General features: G+C 42.5%; 1 protein-coding gene across 9 annotated transcripts in view; it reads left to right on the top strand.

The window, feature by feature from the left end:
- SDCCAG8 (SHH signaling and ciliogenesis regulator SDCCAG8) overlaps window positions 1–25,300 on the top strand; it is a 258,511-nt gene that overhangs the window by 200,918 nt on the left and 32,293 nt on the right. The window contains exon 17 of one of the 9 annotated variants that reach the window (XM_042926500.1): window positions 23,990–24,100. The exons of 6 other annotated variants lie outside the window; for them this stretch is intronic. In XM_042926500.1, the coding sequence (XP_042782434.1) occupies window positions 23,990–24,017 (28 nt within the window). In that variant the 3' untranslated portion in view covers window positions 24,018–24,100. Of the gene's footprint in view, window positions 1–1,020; window positions 1,220–3,684; window positions 4,379–23,989; window positions 24,101–25,300 lie in introns of those variants that run through there. 2 more of the 9 variants (XM_042926502.1, XM_042926499.1) reach the window with 2 other exon arrangements.

The following is a 25,300-nucleotide window of genomic DNA, read 5'->3' as shown; positions in this document are numbered from 1 at the left end:
AAAGTTTGATGAATAAGAGAAGAAATTTAAAAAAAAATTTTTTTAATGTTTATTTTTGAGATAGAGAGAGAGAGAGAGACAGAGCGTCAGCAGGGGAGGGATACAGAGAAAGGGAGACACAGAATCCAAAGCAGCTCCAGGGTCTGAGCTGTCAGCACAGAGCCTGGCATGAGGCTCGAACTCAACAAACCGTGAGATCATGACCTGAGCCAGAGTTGGACGCTCAATTGACTGAGCCACCCAGGCACCCCTAGGAGAAGAAATTTTTATCACTGACCCAAATCTCAATCTATACTCTGCACATAATATCTGCGTCTATGTCTAGATTAATAGTGCCAGCTTTCCATTGCAAAAAGAGGCTCTTTGGGGAGCAAAATGATTAAAACTTTGTATTGTCAATTCCTAAAATATCTCAAATAGATAGCAGTTAAATTCATGATGGCTTATAGCCAAGATATAAGTTTGGCTGTGTAGTGAATAGTTCACCATACTATGACCGGAGGCGATTTTTACATCTATGTCAGCAGTGCTTCTTGAGGCTGAGGCTTTGAGAAAAAGATCTTAGGAAGCTGGCAGTTCTGGGCAGATGTGGATCTATAACTCTGGCGTCACTGGTTGTAATTTAACTAGAGCGATGTTGCAACCATCTGGGTAGCCAAACGGCCGAGGTCTGTTCTTGCCCGTGATTCTAAGTATGGAGGAGATCTGCTTGACTTCATAGACACTGGATTTATAAAAAGGAAATATGTCAAGCAGTAACCATGGTGGCCTGCTGCTGGGATGTGTCTGCAGCCAACTTCCTGGGGTGGCTTCCCTCAGACACTCAAGTGTTGCGTTCAACTGTGTCTTCGTGCCTGTGCGACACAGTGCTACGGGATTTTATGTCAGTTCCACCTTTAGGGGAAAGCCCTGATTTGCATAGATCACCTACCTAATCTGTAGAACGAAAGAACATTAAAACAAAAAAGTACAGCCCCAGAAGTCCTTTCTACTAATATGTGGACCTTGCCATTTTTTCAGACCAAATTTCAGCCTCACTGTCACAGAATCTTTCAACGTTGAAAATTAACGGCTGATTTCTTGCTCGTGGAGAAAAGCTTACTAGATTCTGGACCACTTTAGGACCAATCCTGGAGCCTACCGTCTTTCCTGATTTCCCTCAAACTGTTTGGCTGTGTACCTCCACAGTGAGAGCTATTAGAGTTTTTGCTGATGCGCTTGGCACATCTCCAGCAAAATAGTCCATTAAAATTCAGATCCTTTCCCAATAATTGAGACAATCAATTTACATTAAACAAGGCACAATTATACTTTCATGTACAATTTAAATTCTATAGAAAATAATCAGTGTGCAATAAAGAGGGACACTTATTTTGATGCAAAGGGATGTTTTTATAGTCTGCATAAACAAATCTTTCATATTTTCAAAATAGTTCCCTCATTATCTTTGGTGTAGGAGAACTCTATTGTGTGTTATTTTGATGTAGGGACAAGTGTGTCCACGGCTGCATGTTTAATAAGCAATGTGACTTTCTCTCTATGCCATTTAAATTGCAAGGGCTGAGATAGAGTAAGGTAGGCACTTGCTTGCTGTTTGACATGAAATCACTCTTGTAAAATGAGCAAACAAAGAGTGTTGAGTGAGTTCGTTTGCTTTTGTTCAAGCCTTAGTGAAATAGGCACCAGGTGTTCGTCTGGACCTTTGTGCAATAGACCAGGGATCATGTGTCGATCCTCAGGAAGTTGTTCAGAGGGATTTGGGAAGGATGCACAGGACAGGGGACGTAGTCGTGATGGTCTCGTGCCTACAAACCGCAGCGAGGGAACATACCAGGCAGCCAGGCTCCCAGGCGCCCAGCCCTCCGCAGCTCTCCTGTGTAAGCTCTCAGCAAGACTGGTATCGTCGGTCAGGAAATCTAGAACACCGGAGAAGCAGTATTAGGAAGAATATAGTACAAATAATGACAAGATAGAAAACAAATCCTGTCAGAGCCCGAGAATATATTTGGCTTCCGCTTGCTGTGTCTGTCTGTTTCTATAAACGGTCCAGAATAGAAACCGGATGTTTAAACTCTCTCTCCCTTTCACATGCTCGCCTCCCCCTCCTGTCTTCCTTCCTCTTCAGTATTAGTAGACTTACTATTTTTATTAGTTTGTATTTATATTTCCATTTTTCAATATTTGCCATTTGTGTGGGTAACACATTAATTTTTAATGAAATATTTTCAGACTCTTGGAATAGCTGAATCATAAAAGAAAACTTGAAATTGATATAGATTCTAGGGCAGTGTGTAAACTGAATGTTACAATTACTTTTCCCACTCGCAAGTGGCAAATGGTTATTTTAAAAGGTGATGCGTGCCTAGTTTAAATCTCTTATATTTGCATAGGAGTCTAGTTTTTGTGTCTAATTTTTTTGGCACAGGATACCTCAGGTACCATTCTAATAAAAATGAAAGAAATATCAAAACAATATTAGTGCTCTCTGGTAGTTTTCCTCTTATCTAGAAGCATGTATTTTTGACAAGCCTCGTTGCTGTTAAAGAAATTCATTTGTAATTTAAGTTGAATCCTGAGCTAATTTTTCATTGTAGTTCTATTGCAGAACTCTAGATTTTAAAGAAGGCAGCATTTGGGGCGCCTGGGTGGCTCAGTCGGTTAAGTGTCTGACTTCGGCGTAGGTCATGATCTCACGATTCATGGGTTCAGGCTCCTAGTCGGGCTCTGTCTGACAGCTCGGAGCCTGGAGACTGGAGCCTGCTTCAGATTCTGTGTCTCCCTCTCTCTCTGCCCCTTCCCTGCTCATGCTTTGTCTCTCTCTGTCTCTCAAAAATAACTAAATGTTAAAAAAAAAAAAAACTTAAAGAAGGCAGCGTTTGTTTCTTTGAGTAGTTTGTGTTCTCCAGCCAGAACTGTTTGCAGTCTTGTACTTGTAAAATTAAAATTAATCCTTGAAAATCTTTGAACAATTTTATGTTACATGCTATTCCCAGAACTAAAGCTTGTAGTCCACTTTGGAACTGTAAATTAGTAAGTATGGTTTTTCCCAAAAGCTTATTATAGAAAACACGGACATTGGAGATGTGGCATCTTAGAGACTTTTTTCCCATTCTCAAACCATAAGGATACAAATGATCAATTACATGTCGGTAACTTGAATCTTACTTGTGTGTGTTTGTGTGTGTGTGTGTGTGTGTGTGAGTGTGTGTGTGTGCGTGTATATATATATATATATATATATACACGCACATACACGTATATATGTGTGTGCACACAAATATGGTGTGTTTATTATATATGAACTTGTATTTTTGTATTAGAAGTGTATATATCACTTTACATTTTTTTCTTTGTAGTAAAAATTTCTAAATAATATTACCTTTATTTTTTTTTTAAGTTTATATTTATTTATTTTAAGAGAAAGAGAGCAAGTGGAGGAAGGGTAGGGAGAAAGAGAGACAGAATCCCAAGCAGGCTCCATGCTATCAGCCCAGAGCCCGATATGGGGCTCGAACCATGAGATCATGACCTGAGCTGAAATTAAGAGTCAGACACTTAACCGACTGAGCCACCCAGGTGCCCTTAAGTAATATTATCTTTCTGAAATACATTTGCTTATTCTTATCATTAACAATAAATTTGTATATTTTTTCCAAATATTTTTATTTTATGTTCCAAATAAAGATGAGTATATGTTTTCGGGAACACTGCCTATCTTGTATGAGCTGAACTACACAGAACAACATTTTCAAGAACCTGAGAAACGTGAAAGATTAGTGTGACGCCCCCCTCTTTGTGTTAGCATCTACTTCTCACCCTGCATCCCTCCTCAGCAGACACTTTATAGATGAGGAAACTGAGGCCTGAAGAGATAAGGTGACTTCTAAGATACAGTTCAGGTAATGACTAGAATCTGTGATCTCTGACTGCCGCTCTCATGTTTTCTCCTGGACCCACTCAGTAATCTATGTTTCCAGAAGGAGGGAGGTGGGCTACTACTAATAATCAAGAGGAGAGTATTAAGTGCAGGTAAGTAGATGTTTCACAAAGCCAGCTTATCCTGCAAGCTCAAACCCAGAAGTTGGGTGGTGAACTGAGAGGCCAGGAAATCATAACAAGGGCTCTGTGTTGGGCTAAGACAGTTCCTTTGCGAACAAATCACCTGATATGGAGCGCCACATCGTCTTTTCTGGACAAGCCACACCAAAGTTGCATCTTTTGACGCATCCAATTTTGGTTTCTCTAAACCATGAGACCCCTGGGGAGCAGCCACCTTGCAGAATTTGCTGTTTCAATGATGCTCTCCCACCAGATTTTTTATGATTATCTCATGCACACTTAATTTGACAGACTTAAAAAAAAAAACAACAGCAACAACTCTGCTTTGTTGATTCTTTCTAAATCATTCCACTTTGTTTTCAATGAATCAGCAAACTTTTTTTTTTTTTTTTTTTTTTTTTTTTTTTTTTTTTTTTACCAATCACTTCTGATTTCACTAAACATTAAGTTATGCTTGTGTAGGCAGCCTAAGCAGGCTTAGGAGGAAACACAAGTGACTGGGGAGCGTGTACGCGGGCGGGGCAGCGGTGCCCAGTCGTACTGGCGGCCACAAGGACTGAGCGTGCTCTGGACATTGTTCAGTACATTTCATGGCGAGCAAAGGGAAGTGTTGGTTCATCAGGAGCTCAGGGCAAGTGGCCGTCCATTCAGAGAGCTCCTGCTCTACTTTGGAGGGAACCACTAGGGTCAGACGAATGAAAATGTACAAAATACTAACTCTTGGGTAAGAAGAATCTGCAACACCCTCTCCATGCACAGTTTCCCTCTTGTACCACAGAGGAGGCAAGCCACTTGGAGGCAGAAGACGGGGAACTTTCTCTGTTCCCGTTTTGCTTTCTCTTCCCCTGGATTACGGAGAACGGCCTCGCACCACCCAGAAGTTGGGCCAGTGGAGCGTTCTTATCCCAAACAAACGTTCCACAGCTGCCTGGCAGGAAAGGCAGTGGCCACCGTTCAGCCTAGAGAATCACCCTCGTGTACAGATTTCCGAGTGACCTACTGCTCGGTTGGGGATGGTGGGGGCTGCGGTCCTGCTTTCCTGAGGGAGCTGATCTCTTCCTTCCACAGAGTCCTAGCAGGAGTGGTTTCTTAGGAGACTGGGCTGCTGAAAATGCAAATGGTTTCAAAATGGTTTTCCATAGAAGGAGGGCACTTGTTGGGATGAGCACTGAGTGTTGTGTGGAAACCAATTTGACAATAAATTATATTAACAACAAAAAAAAAAAACCCACAATGGTTTTCAATAAATTCTTGGATTGAGAACCCGTGCCTGGTTTTTATTTTAATTTTTAATTTTTTTTAATCTTTTTAATGTTTATTTTTGAAGGAAAGAGAGACAGAGAGTGAGTGGGGGAGGGGCAGAGAGAGAGGGAGGCACAGAATCCGAAGCACTGAGCTGTCAGCACAGAGTCCAACGCGGGGCTCAAACTCACAAACCACGAAATCATGACCTGAACTGAAGTCGGTCACTTAACCGACTGAGCCACACAGGCCCCCCGAGAACCCGTGCCTAGTTTTTAAAGGGTACTATGAATGCATTAAGTCCCATTCCTAGAATGATAATGAATGAAGAAATCAGCAAGTAATGAACAACTGTCCTCTCTCTCAATTGGGTGAATGTCATTTTTCTACTTCTCTTTTTATCATTTTTATTTGGTCTAAGCATCCATCCATTTTCCTTTCCTTTTTTTAAATTTATTTTTTAATGTTTATTTTAATTTTGAGAGAAAGAACACAAACAGGGGAGGGGCAGAGAGAGAGAGAGAGGGAGACAGAGAATCTGAAGCAGGCTCCAGGCTCCCAGCTGTCATTGCAGAGCCCGTTGCAGGGCTTGAACCCACAAACTGTGAGATCATGACGTAAGCCAAAGTCGGACGCTTAACCCACTGAGCCACCCAGGTGCCCCTCATTTTTCCTTTCTTAATTAGGTCATGGTATTTGCCAAGATGATGATTATAGCGCACAAACTGCTTCAGACACACACGCACACACAAAATAATGCAACATCGCTGCCTCTTGCCTCCTTTGCTACATTTGTTGTGGGCAGCACTTTTCCATATGTATTTTGTGAACAATCAGTTCCACAAGATGGTCTTTGAAAAAAGCAGAGGATTTAGTTTGGGACTTATTGCATAAACTACCCACTCTTTAGAGAGGCGAAACTTACATTAGTATATTAAAAGCCTTGATAAATCATAGAAATTATTAATCATTTTTAAAGTTTAAGTTGGCTTTAATTAAAATAATAATATAGATATTTGTAAACATTTAAACTTTACTAAACTTTACAGGTAAGGGTAAAAGGGCAGGGCTTTAAGCCACCCTGCAGGACTGTGTGTGGAGACAGATCACAGGTCGAAGCGTGGAAGTGACCGGTGGACTGTGTGGTTTCTCGTGGCTCCGTGATCATCTCTCATCCCTTTGCCTCTCTGTTCCACTGTATGTCCTTTGTACCCTGGAGCACAGTGATCACCAGGTCGTGCTTTCTAGCTCACTGGCAGAGGGACCCACCCATGACTGCTGCACATGCAGGCGGTGGGGTTGTTACCTGTAGGACAAGTTTGAGATGTGATTAACCCTGGTAACTGAGACTGTGTCATGGAGCGGATTTCACGAGCAACAGGTCCTCTGTTACCGAGTATGTGGCTCTCATGAGCCAGGAGAGTAAACATCCATTTTTCTCTCGGGTCATAGGCTCTCAGAAGGGATTTTTTTATGTTCTTCCTCCTTCTCAGGGATCTAGGGTCATTTCTGAGTATATATAGAAAGAAGATCTGTGTTCACTTAATTATTTATTTTTTCATTTATTGTTTATACACTCTTCAGATACTGAGTGCTGACTATGGTAATAGGGGCGTGTGGTAGGCTCGGGGATGAAAGGGACCTGAGACTGAACCCTGGTCTTTGAGAATACAAGGTCAGATGCTCCTGCCTATGTTCCCTGAAGTCTGGAATACTTTTTCTTCTCGGTCTACGGGCCTCATGTTTCTCAAGAGACAGGTCAGCTGTCCTCTCTTGAGGGACGCCTTCCTTCACCCACTGTCTGGGTGTTCAAACCACACTTTGTTCAAGTGCACAGGACGCCATCTTTATTCTTTGAATGTCCAACTGGTTAGACCCTGAGTTCCTTGAGAACAGGACCCGTGTCCCAGTCATTTGTTTCTCAAGCCTGTCGCCCAGGTACTTAGGTACTTAGGTACCAGGTACTTAGGAGACACTCACTCTGTGACTTTGCAATCATTTTTACCTTCAAGCTCGCCTTTTTTAGCCTCCCCAAAAGTGTAGAAGCAGGAAAAAGAGTGAGCTAAAAGCAGAGCTTGATGGGAATATACAACTTTAAAAACATATTTTATAACCTCTTACCCAGATCCTTACATTTGGAAAAAAACCCATTCAATTCTAGGTGTGTCGAGCTGTCATTGAGTAAATACAAATCTAAACTGTTATCGTGTAAGGATGTGTATCCAGTGAGCACTCAATAAATATTAGTCACAACTATTAAACATGCTTTGATCTCCCTAGTACTAGAGGTGCTTCCTCACTCTATTTAGGCCATTTAACTACTCACTGTGTTGTTAGTTGGTCCTTATCTTGTAAGGTTTGTAGGTCATATTTAATGGAGCTGAATGTGAGGGTTGGCAGCAGTTACCTAAATGACTTTGACTTTACAAATTTTACAGCAGTCACTTGGAACGAGTTCTATATTTCCCAAGCTTTTGGTTTCCCCAGTGGCCTGATATATTAGAGGATAACTATTAACTTGCAAATGTTGTGAGTGTCGTTGTTGTTTTGTTTTTTTTAATCAGCCAAAGTTGACGTTTTACCCAATGCCTGTGATTTCTGTATCATAGGTGAAGGAGAGAATCTAGACTTGAGGTGGGGGAACATTTTTCTTGCTTTACATGGCCAGACAGAACAGCCCTTGGAAGATGATCCTTGGAAACAGATGATCATTCCTTGCTCAAACCAAATATACCTTAACTTCTGTTATGTCTCCCACTGTAAAATAATCATTTCTGGGACTTGTGTCTGGAAGTGCCCCAGGTTTTCCACATGACCCTTAAAACACAGGGACATTTGTGCTGCATTTCATATTTCTTATTTTGAATTACGCCACTGTGTCCACCTGCAACGTCATCTCCTCCTGGGCCTGGAGGGATCAGAGGGTCCCGGATTCCTTGGGCTTGTCACTAGAACCAGGAGGGCTGAGCGAGTGCAGGTGAGGTGGCCAGGGGACAGCTGCCTTGGCCCTTCCCCCCCAGGTTTGCGCTCCCATCCTGGTTCCAGATCTCCCCGTCTTCAGTGTGAAGAGTCAGTGACCCCAAGGAAAGGCTGGAAAATGTGTGGGGCCTGCTCTCCAGATATCTCACATGAGAACTACTTTCAGGGTGAGATTTGGGGGGTTGACTAGGGCAAGGCTAACTGAAAATCTGAGTTCTCACGGGGGACCGCCATTTCTTAATTCTCCATAGTTGGTTCCCTCTTGGTCCAGTGCTTCTGTTTTCTACCACTTACAGCACTGAGTTCATGGTATTGTGTGTCCTTTCCTGCCATCAGATGGAGAATTCTTTGGTGTGAACCATGTGTTTCCAATCTCTGAGGTCCCGGTGTATACAACTATGTTGAATCAATGAATAATTCTCTAGGAACTGAAACTGTTTTAATTTAAAAGCTGTTAGCTAATGGTTAGTATTGATATACACTGATTACTTATGTGCCCTCATTTCATTCCACCCAAACATTAGGATTTGAACTCAACGGGCTTTATTAGCAGTTTTTTAGCCCTTTAAACTACAATACTGTTTGGTCCATCCAAAGCAACAGCAGCAGCGACAACAACAAACAGACAAAGGAAAGTGAATACCTGTTACCTGACAGGAATGGCAGGCTATGGGGACAGAGAAGATAAATTAATCACTGGTCTCTGATCTCTGGAGAAAGAGGTGTAAAGCCCTCACCCCATCCCCACAGGCACCATGGGTAAAGACTTTGGTAGAGATGTGTGTGTGTCTGCATAGGATCACTGAAGAGAGGCACCAATCCAGCCCAGGAGATGCTGGAGAACTTTCTAGAGGAAGGGACGCCAAAACGTAACTTCAGAGGGTGTGCAAGGCTGCATGGCAGGCAAAGAGGAAACCCAGAGAGAAAAGTGATGTCACATGAACAACAAACAGGGTGTGTTGGAAGATGCAAAGCAGGAAGGAGGTCCGGGCCGGAGACTTGTCTCTGTGTCCTGTAGGTATTGGGGAACCAATGAAGAGTGTTAAACAGGACACAGTAGCAGATTTGCATTTCAAATAGCTCACTCTGGTGGCAGCATGAAGGGTGGATTTCAAGGAGCCAGGCAGGGAAACTAGACAGGAAATGATGGGTGCCTGAAATAGAGGCGAAGGGGAGGAGGTGGATTGGGGAAATGTGTAGAAGGTGAAGTTGGCTAGCGGTTGATGGGATATGAGAAGTGAGGGGAAGAAGGAATCAAGTAATTTTCCTCCTATTACTGTTAGTACCTGTTTCTTTGGTCTAAATCCCAGTGACATTTTTAAAAAATTTATTTGTTCTGTTTTGTTTTATTTTTTAACCCACGCTGGGTGTGGAGCCCAATGTGGGCTTGAACTCATGATCCTGAGTTTAGACCTGAGCTGAGATCAAGGGTCAGATGCTTAACTGACTGAGCCACCCAGGTGCCCCCACCCCCCATGACATTTTTTATATCTCTGGGAATGAATCTGCAGGATGCCTGAAGAGCCAATGACTTTGAAGATGACAATTGTTGGTCATATTTCTGTTTGGCTTAAAATTTCCCTAAATCAAGTCTAATTTTTATTTTCAAATTTATTTTCAAATTTACATATATTCCTATGACTATTCAAACTAGATGTGTAGTTTTTGCAAGAAGCACTTTAAATCCCAAGAAATGTCAAGAATTGTATGAGATGAGAGATTGTAGTTGATTTACCAATGTTGCCAATGTATATAGCCTTCCGTCACCTCCCAGCCAGGCTGCTTCCTGCTCCCTGCAGTTCACTTACCATAACACCTGGCGCTGTCCTTGGTGCTAGGTTAAAGGGTCCTCCTTTATAGGACGGACACCCAAGTAGATAATAAAGTGTAATGAGTATAATGATACTTCTCTTTGGCCAGTCCTACTAATTATGACTCTAAGCAGTGGTATTATTTCTAAGAGATGAACATTGAGAATAATCAATTCAGAATATTAAATAATCAAAATGTCCGGCAGCAGAACATTAGTTACATAAACAGCTAACAATAAATTCCCTACAGTGGAATTCCAAAATGCTAATAAAATCTCTTGTTAGCAGAAAAGTGTTTATTGACATGACAGACATTCAAACTGTCTCCATATCTGTAAGGAGAAATAGGATAAAAGTAGTATATATTACATGATTCCATTTTTGCAAAAAAAAAAAAAAAAAAAAAAGATACAGATATATAGACCCAAAATATCTTCTTCACGCTCTAGCTTTCATATCCCACACATGTGGACTCAAATTTTTTCTCTGTGCCAACTCGTATGCAGAACTCAGCATCTCTCTGAATTCCCAAAAAGACTTCATATGCACAAAACACGGCTGATCAGCATGGACGTAGAGGATATAATAAGAAAAGTGGTGAGCATTTACACCCTCAGAAATTATAGCATCCCTCAGAAACAATGTAGCAATTTCCACTGATCCGTGGTTCTCTCTTTCAAAGTCCCTTCTAGGCTGTGTTTCCACTCTGGAAACTTTTTCCTCCCTCTGCTTCCCGTCCCCAGCCGCCATCACTGTCTTTGCTTTGTCACATTCTGGGGACCACTAATTCCTTACCCCTCTAATATTCAGAATAATCCAAGTCTGCCCCTGCTCTTGCCTCAAATGTACATACATTCAAACTAGCCTGGGTCTTGAGTAAAAAGTAAAGTTAACATTGCAAGCTTTACACACACACACACACACACACACACACACCTAAAGAAAGTTTAATAAAACAGTACATACCTTTGCTATAGACTGCAATCTATGTTTTCTGTTTAATGACCTGCTAGGGGCTCGTGACCCAGAGTTTGAAAAACTGCCGTAGGAGGCCACTTAATGACCAGAAAACTTCAGCATGCCTGTTTGGAATCTTCTCAGATTATCAAATTACTTCTTCCAAACACCGAGTGAATACATTTGTTTTCATCTTGTTACACACCTGTGTGTGCCTATACACATGTACACACACACATATACACACACAGAGGAATGTCATAGTTTACATTAGCTGTTTCTAGGCAGAGGGGTTATTGGTGTGTTTTCTTAACATTTTCCAAGAATTTCTAAGTTTTCTGCACTGAGCATGTGTTACTTTTGTAAAAGGAAATGTAAACAGTAAAAAAAAAAAAAAATTTTTTTTTCAGAGAAGGCTCAGCTTGGGTTTTTGCCCCTTCTCGGAAGCCTTCCCTGACAAACCCCTTCTAGGTTCCCTCCATCTGTTTTTCCATTTTGCCCTTTTGATTTCGTGTGTCCCACACTTAATATGTTTACCTTATAGTGGCCTGTTTCCATCGTGTTTTCCTCCTGGTTCTCAGGCCTTTCCCTTCCCCATGCTTCTTCACCTCCCTAGACCTCTTCTTCCTTCCCTTTGCAACAAAATTCTTAAGCTGAGATCCATAGATGGGCTGTGAATCTCCCGAAAATGGATGCAAAATTTAATGTTTTTGTTCCTTTTCTGGGAAGCAGGTCCAGTTAGTCAGTGCCTACATTATGCCAGGCAAGGTTCTAGGTCTGATCTTTTGTCAGACTCTCTAAAGAATTCCTGACCCGCTGTTCTCCATAGTCACCCTGTTTACTTTTCTTGCCTACAATGTAGGTGCCACGAGGTGAGGACTGGTCTGTGTTGCTCATCACCAGGGTCCTACTGCCTAGAATAGTGCCTGAAACATAGTAGGAACCCAAAAAGTGGGACCTTTCCTGTAATTACACGTTATGAGGTAGAAAAGACATTTATTTTACTATCCCCATTTTCATAGTTGAATAAACATCGCGATGTTACTTGAGGAAGAAGGAGGGAATCATAAGCATCATGGGACTCTGGGAAGTCAGACTGGGCTTCACGCTATCTTGTTGTGGAACTGGCCACGGAGCGTTCGATGGGCACCAGTGTGGGGGTCTGTCTCCTCATCTCTCAGGCTGGATCCTGTGGTTGCCTAGGCCTTTCTATCTGAAAATCCCACCCTTGTTGGTGGGTTCAGGGGCTCAGCCCAAGTTTGCAGGATCTGCAAAGTAGGAACACCAGGCCTCCTAACTGCTAACGCTTGGTTAGAGAATGCTCGACATGCTTGAGTTTTACTTTCCCTTTGGCTTCATATAATATGGTTCATTTTATTTTTGAAGGTAGTTTGTTCCATAGAAACCAGACAGGATGTTGTTTCAACAGTAGGCTGATGTCTCAACATGACATATTGGCCTGCTGAGAACTCCAAAAGTGTGAAACCCGCCTCTGTGCACTTTCTGGTACGGTGTGAATGTCTGATACGGTGTGAATGTTCTGACCGGATGAAACTCCTGTTAAGAATGATCAGATTATCTCATTTTGCCATCAAATTGTACTTTGAAGTGTTAAGTTGGGTAGCGTAACTGCTCTTGCTGGTGAAGTAGATTCTCTCAACCCCTGCAAAATATTATTAAAATCTGGTAATTCAGTCTCTAGTGCAAGTTGTATTCCGTGTATTTTCTTCAGACCATGGATGCGACTAGGACCGTGTGTTTCAAGTTCAGCTCTGTGTGTGGTATTCCTGTGATAATTTCAGGATATAAAATAAGATGTTTACAAAAACCAACCTGAGACCGTTACTATACAGCAGTTTAGCAGCAAATTTCTACTCTGGGTATTTAACAATAATTGGGATCTTTCTACTGGCTTCGCATAAACTCAGATTAGTAGTAAAATGTAAGCACCAGCCCATTTGGCAAACTCCCGCACTTGAGGCTCACAAATTTGCTTCTGATTGTGCTTTTCGGTCGCACCTAGCTCAGATTTTTGCTTGGTGCTTTTTTAAATCCTCTCATTTACATACTGTGGTAAATTTAAAATGGGAACAGATGAAGGCTGCTAAACTTTCCTATTTCACTGATGAATATGGTATTTTGCTTCAACTATCTAGCTGTGATATATTCAATGACCTTTAAAACGTGAAATAGATACTTCTTTTCATATATGCTGTGCAAGATGGATTATTAGTGTTGTCTTCCCTTTGATGGGGCTGAGGCACAGAGGCCAAGCCCAACATCTGAGAACTAATTGCAGCAGGGCTAAAATTCTGTTTCCTGTTGACGGGCTCACGCTGTCGTGTGGGCTGAAACGCCCCCTTCACGTGGGGTCCTCTTAGAGCCGCGCAGGTGATGCATCTACTCCCAAGTGCACTACAGTCTGTGGATTATGCCTGTTTGGGGTGTAGAATGCATGGTTAGGTATGAATAAGAAATGGGGTAGTGTCTTTTTGGGTGGCCAATAGGGATTTGGCTCTAGCTAACCTTAATATGTGATCTTCTTTATTTATTTATTTTTAATGTTTATTTATTTTTGAGACACATAGAGAGACAGAGTGCAAGTGGGGGGAGGGGCAGAGAGAGGGGGAGACACAGAATCCAAAGCAGGCTCCAGGCTCTGAGCTGTCAGCACAGAGCCTGATGCGGGGCTCAAAGCCACGAACCACGAGATCATGACCTGAGCTGAAGTCAGACACTTAACCAACTGAGCCACTCAGGTGCCCCACATCATTGAGATTTCTAAAATCATGCTTCTTGTGCAACCTGCGCTGTCTCCTGGTGACACAGGACTGTGTCCCCACTGGATGGTGAGCACCTGTGGGGAAGAGCTCTTTATTGGGGCCTGCATCTTGCATAGCGAACAGACACAGCACTTTGCAGCCAATAGACCATGCATGTGGTTAAGATTTCAATAAACACACCAGATATGGCATTCCTAATGCAGGCATCTGGTGGTCAGAGAAAACTTCCTAAGGGAGTTAGAATACAATAATTTTGTAACTGTTCATTTTAGTTTCAGTAATCAAAATCATTATTAATTTTAATGTTATATATAAATAAATAAATAAATAAATAAATGCATATATATATATATATATATATATATATATATATATATATAAAACATATGTAGTGCTTACAATACAATGCCACAATGCATAAGACAAGAAAAGTCTAGGGCAGGGGCGCCTGGGTGGCTCAGCCGGTTCAGCGTCCGACTTTGGCTCAGGTCATGATCTCGCAGTTCATGAGTTCGAGCCCCACATCGGGCTCTGTGCTGACAGCTCAGAGCCTGGAGCCTGCTTCAAATTCTGTGTCTCCCTCTCTCTCTGCCCCTCCCCTGCTTGCATGCCATCTCTGTCTCTCAAAAATGAATAAACATTTAAAAAAAAATCTAAAGAAAAAAAAGAAAAATTTAGGGCACAATTTTAAAGAAAAGTACAATATTAAGAGAAGGGAATCTTTCTACTTCAGAATGAAAGAATAAAAAGTTTAAAAGCTATAGCGAAAACAATTCCCAGGGAATTGTGAGGCCTGTTTCAGCCCTAACATGAAAAAGTGGGCCAACTGCGAAATATTTAATTGCATTGCGTCAGTCTGTCTTGGGGACACTCAATTGTGCTAAAAAACTGGAGGCTCTGAAATTTCATAAATGACCCTAAATCAAAATGTCTTACTCCAAATTCAGCCTGATAGAAAGCCAAGCTTGTGTCCCTGCATCTCACTTCAGGCAAGCCCCGTATATTAAATCCAGATTTCCAAAATGGATGAGTTAAGTGGTCATTCGTCCCTTAACAACACAATTCACTGTAGTAAATTTGCCTTGTGATGCAAACACATGTGAAACACTACTCAGTTCATTAGAGCCCTCTGTGCCGCATTTGCAGGGCAGAGCATGTTTGAGAATGTTACCCAACCAACCAGCAGTTTCAGCTTTCTCATGGGACCTGGCTGGGCGCTATCCTGGGCCCTAAGGAGACAAATATGGGTCAGAGTGGTCTCTGCACCCGAGGTATGTGTGGTCTGGGAGTGAGGATTAGTGGGGTCCTTTGGTCTCCGTCCAGATGTCGTGTGTCCCCCATCTCCTTATCCACTGCATGAACCAGGAGCATGTAGAGTTTACTTTGATGTCGGCTTCCTCTCCTTGTTTTGGTTTCGTGACAGCGAAAACCTGACAGAATTAGGTCTGAGAAGAGTAGTCAGGTTCTTTTCTTCTTTCTTTTTTAAATGTTTATTTATGTGTTTTTGAGAGAGAGGGAACAAATGGAGGGGGGCAGAGGGCAAGAGGGAGACACAGAATCTGATGCAGGTTCCAGGCTCTGAGCTGTCAGCACAGAGCCCGACGTGGGGCTCAAACTCACGAACTGTGAGATTCACGACCTGAGCTTAAGTCGCATGCTTAACCGACTGAGCCACCCAGGTGCCCCAAGTAGTCAAGTTCTGTTTTCCTCCTCCATCCTGCCCTGACCAGTGGGGAAATTCCCCTATAATTCTAGCTGCTCTGGGCCCTGCAGATTATGGAAAGCTAAATGATGATTCTTTTAACAAGCCTGCAGAAATAGATGACAAATTTGGCCATATAGTGGCAAAATAAATAGTATTTTTAAAAAACGGATGCCTCAGTTATAATGAAGCCAGTGTGGGAGAATCTGCTTCGAGAAAATGATTTCTTAGAAGAAATTAGAGTGAGCTGTTCCCTGTATCTGTAATTCTTTTCATGCAAATATGTAAGGAAAACCAGTCTTTTAGCCTTTATTTTTATACTAATATACTTAGGTCAAAGTGGGTCATTCCCAGCATTAAAAAAAAAAAAGGGTTGGAAGCAGGGGAAGTGGTTTACTTTTTGTTTTTGGTGAGGGGTAGGCTATTTCTTTCTTTTCTTTTTATTTTGAGGGGACTATCTTCTGTCTTTATCTCCTCTTTCTCATTGTGCTTTCCTGGACCTTTCATCATGCTTCCTACCATGGAATTGTCCTGCGTAGGGGGGAGCTGATTAGAGCTCAGCCTGCAGGTTTTTTGGTAGATGCTATACTTTAATAAATAGTAAATACACTCATTGCTCTGTCTTCTAAAGAACGTTTGTTTTTTTTTTAGGGTCTTTGTGCATTCATCTGGGGGGGAAAAAAGCAACCAAATCTGCTTTATTCAAATTCCAAATTCTAGGGGAGCAGATTGTCACAGAATATACAGAGATGAACTTCCAAAAATAAAAATGGATGGAGGGAATCATAGGTATTTATCATGAATGCTAGAAACATTAGGGCTTGGGAGTCATAAATGGGTATCATGCTTTATAACAATTAGTCAATTATTTCCTAATTTTTCTTTATGGAAAAGATCATATGAATATTCAAGTTCAGCCCTTGTCTCCTGTGTTGATCCCAGAGACACGAGGATGTTTCATTCTTGGTGTCAGATCAAAAGTGAAAATTATCACAAAACTAGAGAGCGCCCAATCCTAACCACTAGACTACCAGGGAGCGACTATTATCACAAAACTAGAGATAGCTCATGTAAATGTCCACATTGTTTAATAGTTGGTTTTACATCCAAGGCACGGTTCTTTCTTTTTAAATGTAATATCAGAGCCGTGCAGAAAATATTGGGAAAGAATCCACCTTTTAAGTAAAAATGTCTTTGCTTTGCCTGGCCGGTCAGTCTCCATATCAGTAATGGCTTACCACTGTTGACTGGTATCGGTGCACTGAGAAATGTTTTCTTTTAAATACGGTGTATTTTATTTCTGAATTTTCTGCTGGTAGCAGTCTTTGCGCAAACATGGCATTTGTAATGTTGATGGTTGATGTCAAAGTACAGTGTATCTGAAGTTTAATTTTTCATTAGTTTTATAAGGCATTTAACATATTGATTGAAGTCACTCAAAATTGATTCTTAAAAGAGAGATCGTTTCTGTATTTATATAATTGCAACCTCATGCATGCTTTATGAATTTCAGCTCCAACCCTCGGTTAAGTGGTTATCAAAGGTGGTTATCATCATTTACAATATGAGGAATCCAAGAGATGGAGACCTTGTTGACTTGCACTGAGACAGCATGGCCTCTGGGCTGTCACGTGTATTCTTCTCTTTTTGGCTGCAGTACCCAAGGCATCTCTCTCTATCAGAAATGTAATCATCAAGTATCCTGGTATGGATCGAGATCTCTCTGTAGGAACCTTTGGGATCCATCCTGAAATGAGGTCTCAAGAGGTACAAGACACAGTTCTATTTGGTCTTGACTTGTGTGTGGGTCTGAGCAAGTTACTAACTTTAGGAGCATACTTCTTATGAAGAAGTCTGGTGATCAAAACGACGATCTTAAGATCTTTGCCGTAAGAGAAATTCATCCATGCCACCAGCCTCCAGGGCCCAGGACCTTGTCTCTACTCACATTTCATGCGCTAAGGGTTCTTGGTTCCAGGCCCTCTTGCTGACTCCCAGTTTCCATAGTTTGGCACCCATTAAACATTGTACAAAACTTCTTGCTACCATGTACAAATTTTCTGACACACCTTACAGTAATGATGATTATTACCTAGCACATAATCATACAACACATAAATACATATATAATAAATTACCATTACAATTCTTATCACTAACATTGTAGCAGCTAACTTTATTTTTTTTATTTTCATTTATTTTAGAGAGAGTTGGGGACAGGGATGGAGGGAGAAAAAGAATCTTAAGCAGGCTCCATACTCAGCTCAGAGCCTGATGCGGGGCTTGATCCCAAGACCCTGGGATCATGACCTGAGCTGAAATCAAGAGTCAGATGCTCAACCAACTGAGCCACCCAGGCGCCCCGGCAGCAGCTAACTTTAGATAGTACTTTCTATGTACCAGCCACTGTCCATGCTCTAAACGCTTACCTTTATTGACACATCTAATTCTTGTACAACCCTATGAGGAAAGTACTACTCAGGAAATTGAGGCACAGGGAGGTCACACAGCCACTTACACGACAGAGGAGGAACCAGAACCATGTGGCTTTACTCCCAAGTCTATGAAGAAGGGAGGCCGATGTGAAGAACTTAGGAATATTTTAGCTCCCGTGATACCAATTTTTAAAAAGTTCCTGCGTGGTACCAACCAGATATGGCATTATTTTATGTTCTCATTCTCTGTGTCCTCTGAGCTGCTCTCCAGCCACTACGCCACGACTGTGGTTCCCCGAAGGGCATCTGGTCAGTTTCAGAACGGAGTCCCAACATGCGTGCCTTAAGCGGTGCAAACATATCTCACACCTGAGGATCCTGTGTCTCTGCATGAAAATCTTGGGTGCTGATCGATAGGAGAAAATGTGGTAGAGAGCCTAAAATAGTCACATTCTCAAGTATGTTTATGTTGCTGTAAATTCAAGGCAGATGGATGAATAGTGAGAAGGAGTAGAAGAGGAACAATCATTTGAAATAAGAGAATGGCAGGAAGGGCAATTCAGTAAAATCCTTCCTTCCATTAAAAAAAAAGAAAAAAAGTCATTCCTAATTATTGACAGTTTACCGTGATGTTACACTAGGTGTTCTACAAAAGCTGTCCACAGTTTACCCCGGTTTACAAATGAGGCAACTGAGACCCAGAGGAAGGAAATTGTCTGTGAGAGGCGAAGCTACACTTCAAACAGGTTTACCTGACTCCAAAGCCTGTGCTGTCTCTACAATACCTCATGGTCTTTCTGCCTCTAAAAGAGACAATGGTCCTAGTGGACCCAGAAAAGCAGTGGTATTAGGGGGCCTGTCAAGACGCAGTCCGGTAGAGTCCTGAGAAGTGTTGCCAGGAACAAAAGTCACTGGAAAAGTAGCAGAACGTTACAAAAAGGCCACAGGGGGACAACAATAATTGTACCTACAAGAAAAGAAAACGTACAGCCTCTTGCCTGAGCGCAAATAGAAAGTGATGGTGAAAACTGAGGAAGGTAGTAAGTTTCTAATCTGTTCTCACATGCTTTTGACCATGTTCATGCTTTCCATTCATTACCACTCAGTGGCAGTGAGGTAAACTTTGTGCCACCAGATAGCACTGTCACAGCCGGGCTTAGTGCATACACGTCACAGTGTGTTTGTTCCTTTTTCAGGCCGTTTCTGTGTTTCTCCTTTCTGTTACCATGGCAGTATTAACGTTATTGATCTGGGTGGAGCACAAGGGTGTTATCCATGTGTGGCACAGGTTAGATTTATTAAAAAATCTATTTAGGGGCGCCTGGGTGTCTCAGTCGGTTAAGTGTCCGACTTCGGCTCAGGTCATGATCTAGCAGTCAGCGGGTTCGAGGCCCACGTCAGATTCTGTGTCTCCCTGTCTCTCTGCCCCTCCCCTGCTCATGCTCTGTCTCTGTCTCTCTCAAAAATAGCTAAACATCAATATATAAACGTATATATATTTTTTCTTTGTCGGTCACCCAATATAGAGGGCTCTACTTAATGCAATCATAAAGAGGTACAGTTTTTTTTCCCACAAAGTGCATGCTTTCTTATTACAAACACCAAGTTTGTGCAGTGAGCCCTCATCTGCATGGGGGGTCTCTAGGATTGGCAGTAGACGTTGGTCAGTTTTCCCCGAGGCTACAGCTGAGAGTGGGATCGGTACGGTGTCAGGAATGGTATATCCGAGCACACTTAACTAGCAATGTGACTGGTCGTCATTGTAAAGCCCGGAAATTTCCTCTTGTCTCAAGGTTGATGCAGCCCAGTCTTGAGAAACACCTAACTGAACATCTGAACACAGACGAAAGAGGATTCCGAGGAGGACCATCCCTCCCTCCATTTCCACAAGCATGTCCAGTGGGGGTGAAGGGCACACATCCATTGTTGAGTCGGGGGCAGAAGTTCGGGGGTCACTTTCTTTCCAAGATGTCACCGTCACAGATAAGCTCCCAGTTTCCAGCCTCCCTGGGGAGTTTCCCTCCTGTTTCCTATTGGTGTGCGGTCCCCCCAGCAACTTCCCGCTGTATCTCTCAGGCAGTTGAAGTCATTGACCCCTTAGCCTCGGCCTTCCAAGCTCACCTGAGGGGAACCACAGTTCCCAGCAAGGCGCTGCCTGTTGTATCTTATTGCTTAATTATTCTACCTATTTAATGCCACTTAGAACATTGTCAGCTGTTGAGAAAGGGTAATTATCACTAGTCAAATGAAAAACACTTTTTTGGCTGCCTTACGGATACACATTTTACTGGTACCTTGATACATAATGAAGCCTGATAGCAAAACTTTTGCTTGTCTCTTCTTCAAGCCACAGCTGTTTCCCTGCTAAATTCATCCCATCTGTCTTCCCTTCCGTAAAGCTGTAGGCAGTATAGCATAAGTACAGAAGCAGTTCAGTGCTATTTTGGATAAACATAGCTGAAATTTGAATCTTTGCCATTTGCGATGCACACATTTTGTTTTACTGCTGTAAAGAGAGCTGTCAAAATACAACTACATGGATAATTTACTAAAATACAGTCAAATATAAGGTTGATCAAAAAGAAAGTGCACTGGGTCAGCCTGCCTGTTCCCAGCTCTGCCTGTTCCCTGCTCTGAAAGGTGTCCCCGCCTCGCGATCCCATGAATGCTGCTTGGGGAAGGCGGCAACTCTGCGGTCTTTGTTTTAATCCCGCAGCGTGGTCTCAGGAGTCAGCAGTTCCTTCAAACTGTCTGTGGCATGACTAGCAGAGTCCTTGAGAGGCTCTAGAAGTCCATTTTCTTAGTCTCCAAAAAATTTGCATCGATGGGAAACATTTTTTCTTTCTTGGCACATCCAGTCAGATTTGAACTACATTAGCATTCTGCTGTGTTGTGAAATGGATTGCATCGAAACCTTTGTTACCAGTCAGGCAGTACATTTTATTTCCGTATTACTCTCTTTCAGGGTTATTGGTACAGATGAATGTACTGTCGTATCTTGTTGGTTCATCAGTAACTCACATTGCTTTAGAGTCAATGGAGAGGTTTTCTTCAATGAAGTCCTCTTTCTGAATTCTAAGACCGCTCACCTGCACCTGGGCCCTCCCCTTGCACACCGATCTACTGCTTTCCTTACCCATGTGCCAAGGTCTTTCTGGAGGTGCTGAGGGGCGGGGCCAGTATCTAATCTACTTGGGTAGCCACCGTGGCCAGAGCTCATAAAATGTAGTTGGAAGTCTGTTTAAACAAAGCTTACCGAATCGGGTCACGATGATGCCATCATGAGTGAGTCCTCGAGCAGAGATTTAACTTGCCTCCCCTCCACCACTGAGGTTCCTCTCCCAGCACTTTCCCAGAAGCGTCTTTGCGAAATTTCCCCAGATAGGGATCCCGTCGACAACTACATGCAACCCCCTGGGAGTGACATCTTCTCTGTCTTGTTCTCCACCATTTCCCAGAAGCCGGTAGGGAGTACGTTGTAGGTGTTTGGTAAATACTTGCCGGGACAGGTGAATGTTGTGGTATTTTCTTCACATTGCATTGAAGTCCCTGCCTCTCAGTCACTGGAAAACACCAGCATCAACAGCGTGTATGGTACTTAAACAGCTTTAGCAAGATCATATGCTGCATCTCCAGCTGCTGCCAGTGAAATTGTTTTCCTAGAAAGTCCCCAAGGCCTTCTCTACACCAAGGCATTGCCCTCTTTTTTATCTAGCTTTCTTTTAGCGAAAAAAAAAAAAAAAAAAAAAAAAAAAAAAAAGAAGTCCATATTCTTCAGAAGCAAAAGCAATATGACCTCCACAAATGTAACTAATTCTCTACTCCAGCTGAAGGTGGAGATGGCAGCTTTTGCCAGTGGTTCCTTGAAAGCCATCTCTATAAAAAGGGTGATGTGACTGTGATGCCATCTGATTTCAGGCCAGTCGGTGCTTTATAAGCATGGTCTGTGATGCTGTTATTACAAATCCTATTTTCCTTGGGGCGCCTGGGTGGCTCAGTTGGATGAGCGTTCCACTTTGGCTCAGGTCACGATCTCACAGTTCGTGAGTTCGAGTCCCGCATCGGGCTCTGTGCTGATGGCTCGGAGCCCGGAGCCTGCTTCGGGTTCTGTGCCTCCCTCTCTCTCTTCCCCTCCCCCACCACTTACACTTTGTCTCTCTGTCTCTCTCTCTCAAAAATAAATAAACACTTAAAAAAAATCCTTCTTTCCTTCAATACCTGCCTATGTCAGGTCCTGCTCCAGACATTGTGGCTGCCCGTGAGAACCATCCCCTGCTCACAAAGGGCTGACCTTTCTTCCTGTAGACAGTTCTGATGCACTGTGATCAGAGCGATGATGTGGAACACGGGAGAAGGAACATATAGGAGGAGATCAGATAGGGCTTTGTAGAAGGTGATTCTTGACTCTGAAGGAGAGCTGGGTATATGCAGAGAGTAAAAAAAGGCACTCTTTCTAATAATATTCTTTGGATTCCACACTTTGGAAGATCGGTTTAGACTTAAAACCCAACATGAGAAGCAGCACATGACTTCTGTCTGACCTCCCTTGTATTCCCAATGTCAAGACATGGTTCTATGTCTTGTTCTTCCTGGTGGCTCAGTCAGCGAGCCTGGAGTGTTTGGCTGTCCAGCTCAAGACCGTACTGACTCAAGGACTTCTTATGATGCCTGTATGGCACAATCCAATCACAGTGCAGGTCTCTGTGCAGATTTTTATCTTGGGAGGGAGAAAATAATACACATAACACAAAATGTTCTCTAGGGTAACATTACTCATTTAACTCAGCATATGATGAGTTCTGTGAGTTTTTCAGTAATTCATTGACACCTTCTCCCCATCTTTATGATAATTCTGAAGCCTATGCTTTTGACTCCATTCTCATGGGAAGGACTCTCGGCCATCTGTGATGGGAAAGAAAACAAGACCATTCTGCCACATGGGCACATGCCCACACAGGATATTTAAAAAGCAACGTCTCCGGGAAATACCTGTCCATGTAATCAATCTGAACTCTCAGTGTTCCTATGAGCGCCAGCAGGTGTAGATGGCTATTGTCTGGAGAGAAGGCTGGAAATAACCCTTTATTCAGAACCCTGTAAAGAAAGTTGGTTTGCCACGGTCAGATCCTCTTGACCCTACATTGCTGACAAGGTCAGAGAAAGTGCTATTCCTAGAGGGGAACGGAAGTGGCTATCAAGGGTTAACCTGGCCCTGATTGACACTTGATCTTCAGAGTAGTATTTATTTTTAGACACTTCAGTATAAAGCATGTGGTACTGGTACTTAAAAGAATTTTTTTTTTTTTCCGAACATTGCACGCTTAGGCTTTTCCATCATACTAACTGCTTACAGGGAGCTTGCCCAGTTCCTCCCATTCTCTGGGATGGGTTGGTCGCATGTTGTGAATTTTAACATTTGCATCTGGCTCTTTATTTTCACGAGGGGGTCACAACGTAGCGATTTCGTCTTGTGCTCAAGTAAATGACTGCACACACTGAGTGGATTCACCTAGCTAGAATTTGATCTGAATGGGACAGACCAATGGATAGTTGTCAGAGACTGTCCTTAACAGTTCCCTGCACCAGTAAGCCTGCTACCACTTAGTTAACTGAGATGCCAGGGAATTCCAAAAAAAAAAAAAAAAAAAAAAAATCTAATTAATACACATTATTAAACATATTTACACACACTGAACTATTTCAAACCAGTAATGCTGGAATAAAGACAAAATAATACTGTGTATTTACATAACACCATAACACCTTTCACTAGGAAACTCTCAAGTCTTCACTAACTTACTATGCCGCACTGCACCCCACGAGGTGTGTCGGAAGTAAAGGTAGAACGGTACCAAGTGCTAACGAGAGGAGGGAAGCACGCGTCTTGTGTAGGGTGATAGAGACTCCTGGGTGGCCCCAGGGCATTCAAGTTCAGGTCACCCCGTGGTAAGGTAGCATCACAGGATTATGGATTTTAGTTTCCTTCTTTATGGTGTTGCTTTTGTTGTGTTTCCCATCTAGCCTGAAGCCTGTGCTGTACTTGAATTGACTGGAGGGATGAGCAGAAAGGACTGAGGCAAGCCTACCCTTGACCTTGACAGTGCCCCCTAACCTGGTCACTTGGTCTGTTGTGTAACTTTCCCTAGACCCTGCCAAATAGGATTTTCTTCATTTTTTCCCCTTAGTGGCAATTTTTTTTTTACTTTTTTTTTTTTAACGTTTATTTATTATTGACAGACAGAGAGACACAGAGCGTGAGCAGGGGAGGGGTAGAGAGAGGGGGAGACACAGAATCCGAAGCAGGCTCCAGGCTCTGAGCTGTCAGCACAGAGCCTGATGCGGGGCTCGAACTCAACAAACCGCGAGATCATGACCTGAGCCGAAGTCAGTTGCCTAACCAACTGAGCCACCCAGGTGCCCCAATTTTTTTTTTTTTTTTTTTTTTTAATCAGAGTGTGACAGTCTACTTTCCAGAAATGCCTCAAGGCAGCCAGACACATGTTAGTCAGTGAGAAAGGTATTGGTGAGCCCTGGTCTCCTCTGGAAGGGTCAGGGCTGATGCCATTTCCAGCACCTCCCATAACAGGACTGGCCCAGCACAGCAAGCACAGAGAACATTCCAGGACTTCTGGGGAGCACCTGGGGCAGACCCAGAGCTGGATCCAGTCGAGAACCCATGTGAACACAAGAATATAAACAGACCAATGGGAATAGTGAACTATGCATTTAGATTTTTAAATAGCATACATTAACATCTTGGAATGAATTTTGCATTTAATATTCCCTTGCATTTCCAGAAAGTTTAGTGCTGGAATTTAGTATTCATTTGGTTATGCTACACAGTGAATTTATTCACCTGCTCCTTTGAGGAAAAGAGGAACTTTCTCTCTAGAAGTCTTTCTCACAGGAAAGCCTTTATTTTGGCTTAACCTCTCAGATTTTTGGATAATTTAGGTGTCACAGATAAACCCATGATAGGATAGCTTTCAGACACTATAATTTAAGTGTCTCTGAAATGTAATAAATAGAGCTTTGTCTGGGTTTGGAGAAATAATGTTTTCTTCCCAAACAGCTGTTCATTTGTATTAACAATTTTCTCTCTCTGGAAAGGCAGTATTTCTGTTTTATATCCAATCTTGTCTCCTTTCTATCACGTTAGCTGTGTTCACTCCATTGTGGCAGTGTTTTTAATATCCCTGAGCACCGTGGGCTGATGACAAAGCTGACCTCAGGGGATTCCAGAAGAGAAGCTACTACTTGTTTTTCCCTAGCTTATTTCTGGTCAGACTGTCCCTGTATATCTTACTGGGGCTGGCTGATTTCAGTGCCTTT

Source organism: Panthera leo, chromosome F3 (assembly GCF_018350215.1).
Source record: "Panthera leo isolate Ple1 chromosome F3, P.leo_Ple1_pat1.1, whole genome shotgun sequence".
In the NCBI taxonomy this organism is placed as follows: domain Eukaryota; kingdom Metazoa; phylum Chordata; class Mammalia; order Carnivora; family Felidae; genus Panthera; species Panthera leo.
Note: the sequence above shows the minus strand (reverse complement) of the source record. Positions and strands in the feature narration are given on the sequence as shown.